The sequence below is a fragment of the Cupressus sempervirens genome, chromosome 3 (genome assembly GCF_028749045.1).
Source record: "Cupressus sempervirens isolate cs-2001-9-10 chromosome 3, ASM2874904v1, whole genome shotgun sequence".
NCBI lineage: Eukaryota > Viridiplantae > Streptophyta > Pinopsida > Cupressales > Cupressaceae > Cupressus > Cupressus sempervirens.
The window spans coordinates 93,498,525-93,501,219 of record NC_143120.1 but is presented as its reverse complement, the minus strand read 5'-3'; the positions used below and the strand labels follow the sequence as shown (position 1 = coordinate 93,501,219).

General features: G+C 36.5%; 1 protein-coding gene across 1 annotated transcript; it reads right to left on the bottom strand.

The window, feature by feature from the left end:
- Positions 1 to 1,353: 1,353 nt before the first annotated feature.
- On the bottom strand, positions 1,354 to 2,328 carry LOC149564939 (F-box/kelch-repeat protein At1g80440-like). The gene has a single exon (XM_089816249.1). It carries the CDS (start codon positions 2,326 to 2,328, stop codon positions 1,354 to 1,356), a length of 975 nt encoding a protein of 324 aa, XP_089672375.1.
- Between the last annotated feature and the right edge of the window lie 367 nt (positions 2,329 to 2,695).

Sequence of the window (2,695 nt, the reverse complement as noted above, 5' to 3'; positions counted from 1 at the left end):
TCCATTATATTGGCAGATCTCAATTTTATTTAAACTTTATTGTCGCATATCAGCACTGAAATTTCTGTTTCTAGACAGGTACTCAATCTCATGTACGGTGAAGAAGTACAAAAAAATTGTTACACTAAAGTTGGTGTCAATCCGGTGGAATGGAGTATTATTTCCTCCTCAAGTTATGCTCACACACAACTCTGTAGCAAATGGCAGTTCGTCAGATGAAGGGAGGGCCTGAGGCCAAAGGGAGTGCCCGAGGCTAAAGGGAGTGTTCGAAGTCGAAAGGAGTCAGTCAATGTGAAGGGACTGACCTGATGCCGAAGGGAGTGATAGTGAAATGGATGAGTGGCCGTTGGGATTGTCAAATGGAAGGGGGCCAAGGCTGCCAGTAATCATTTTGTTCTATGACAGTTAATACACCAGATTGCAGTATACAAATTGCTTTGCTGCATGATTCATTAGGAATGCCATGGTGTAATATTAGGTTGATTGTAACATAATATGTGAGACTGTTCAAGAATCTGTCGTTCATTGTATGTTCCTCTAATATAGACACAGATTTTTTTGATTATATCAACTAAAAGACAAAATAACTTGTATATTGTCAGACAGAGATACAGATGGCTGATACACACCTGAGGAAGGGCAGGCTAGTTTCTGGCTACTCTTAGTAGTCAACATGGATAACTCAATTTCTAATGAACACAAATGGAAAATAAGAAATTTAAAAATCTAGTTTATGGTGGGAAAATATAGTTTCTACACCAAGCGAGCTTATAGAGGTTGCTTTATCAGAGGATACTTTGAGGACAGATTGCTACTGATAATCTTGGCAGAGGATACTTTTTATTCAATTTTTTTTAGAAGAAGAGTTTGTTTCAACATACTACAACTGATAAATCGGAAGACTAGAGGAAATTGATTGAACTCACTAGAAGCTTCCAGTTAGATTGTGCTGATTGTAAAACTAAAAATGAACAAAATATATTTTTTATTTAAAGAAGGAATCATGTAAGAAGCTAGGGAACAATATAAAAAAGCCCATAATAAAACAAAATATGTCAAAGAAACAGAACAGAAAAAGAAAGCTGAAGTCATAGTTAAAAATAAATTTTATCCGCTGATTAGAAACAAGTCCTGCTGCTGGAATATAAGTATTCATTCAGAACTATAATTGTGTCTATAATGTTATATATCCCATTCAAAATTTGGATATTGCTGAACCCAATTATGATAATTCTAATATTAATAATAATATAGTATGAACTTCAAACATTGAATTGAAAATACATAACCATGCACAAATAAATTGTCAGCATATATATGTGTCTGTAAACATCAAAGCTAAGAAACAATAAACTAAAGATGGAGAGTGGCAGCACTTGTACAAACACCCTGGAAACCCTGTGGTCTGTCAATGTCAATGAGCTTGAATGTTCCTCCTCCTGATATCTCTCTTGGATGTTCCATCATAAAATAGCCGTTCCAACTGCCCACAAAGATTTTATTGCTAACCAGTACAGCAAAGTTAATTAGCCGTCCATCTGTTGGGAAAGTCCCTACAATGCTCACCTTGTCTTGTCTATAGTCATATTCCACCAATCTCCTCTCACACAGACAATAAAGGCGACCAAACGCACTTACCATATTCCCATTACTAAATCTCTTCTCCATAGTTTTCCAGTTTTTTGTGAACGAATCAAAAACCTGAAAGTTGCCAGAAGATCCAAATACATAAAACTTACCATCTGCAAAAGCGCCATTAAAGTCCTCCACACAATTGGAATTGATGTCCATGTCGGGAAGAATGTCCCACTTGTCCTTCTCCACATTGTAAACAAAAGCACTAAGGATAGAGTAAAAGATGTTCAGACCACCAGCCACATAAATCATTCCTCCCTCCTCGTCCACAGCAGAGGCAAAGCCATTCAGCCATTTTGGCATTTTTGCCCCCCTTTTCCACTTCAAACTAACAAAATCGTACACCCAAACGCCACTTTTTGTAGTGTCGGGAAGCAGATGCGTGATCAAAACCAGTTTTTGTTTCACGAAATGGCTGCAAAAGAAGCCAATGAGTTCTACAGGAATGGGCGGTAATCTTTTGCACGACTTCGTTTCCAGATCATATATCACTACTGTCTTGCGATCCTGGAGCATACAAATCCTCTGTTCTGAAATCTTCAATCTTTTTCTCTCTCGATAAAAGTGGGGGCTCTTCAATGCGGAATTCCAGCTTTTGCAGACACATCTGAGGTTGTGATGAGAGTTCAACTCCACTCTAAGCAGACATTGCAGCCCAAGATCATCTGGAAGACAAGGAAACAGAGATCCCATTGCAATTTCGATTTGCACCTTCTAAGAAATATAGCGGAATGCTTTGAAGCTTTGATTGTTATAGGTATCCTCCTCTTGGAGGATTTGAAATTTTCTACTTATAAGCGCAAATCTCAATTTATTTATTTTGATTTTTTCACTTAATTGAGCCGACTGTGGCTGTTAATTATTATTATTCTTTTTATCACGTAGGTTATTATTAATTTTTAGTACTTTTAATTGGGCCGACTATAGTTGTAACCTTTCTTTCCTTTTATTTAGTTCACTAAAAAAAGGAGCTTTCTAAATTCTATCTATTTAATAATTTTTTATTTTATTGATTCTCATTTATTATAAAGCAACTAACTTGTGTTTCGATTAGCCCTTG

Bases quoted from the DNA above. Each gene is read 5' to 3' on its own strand.
- LOC149564939 (XM_089816249.1), bottom strand. From the start codon at position 2,328: ATGGGATCTCTGTTTCCTTGTCTTCCAGATGATCTTGGGCTGCAATGT.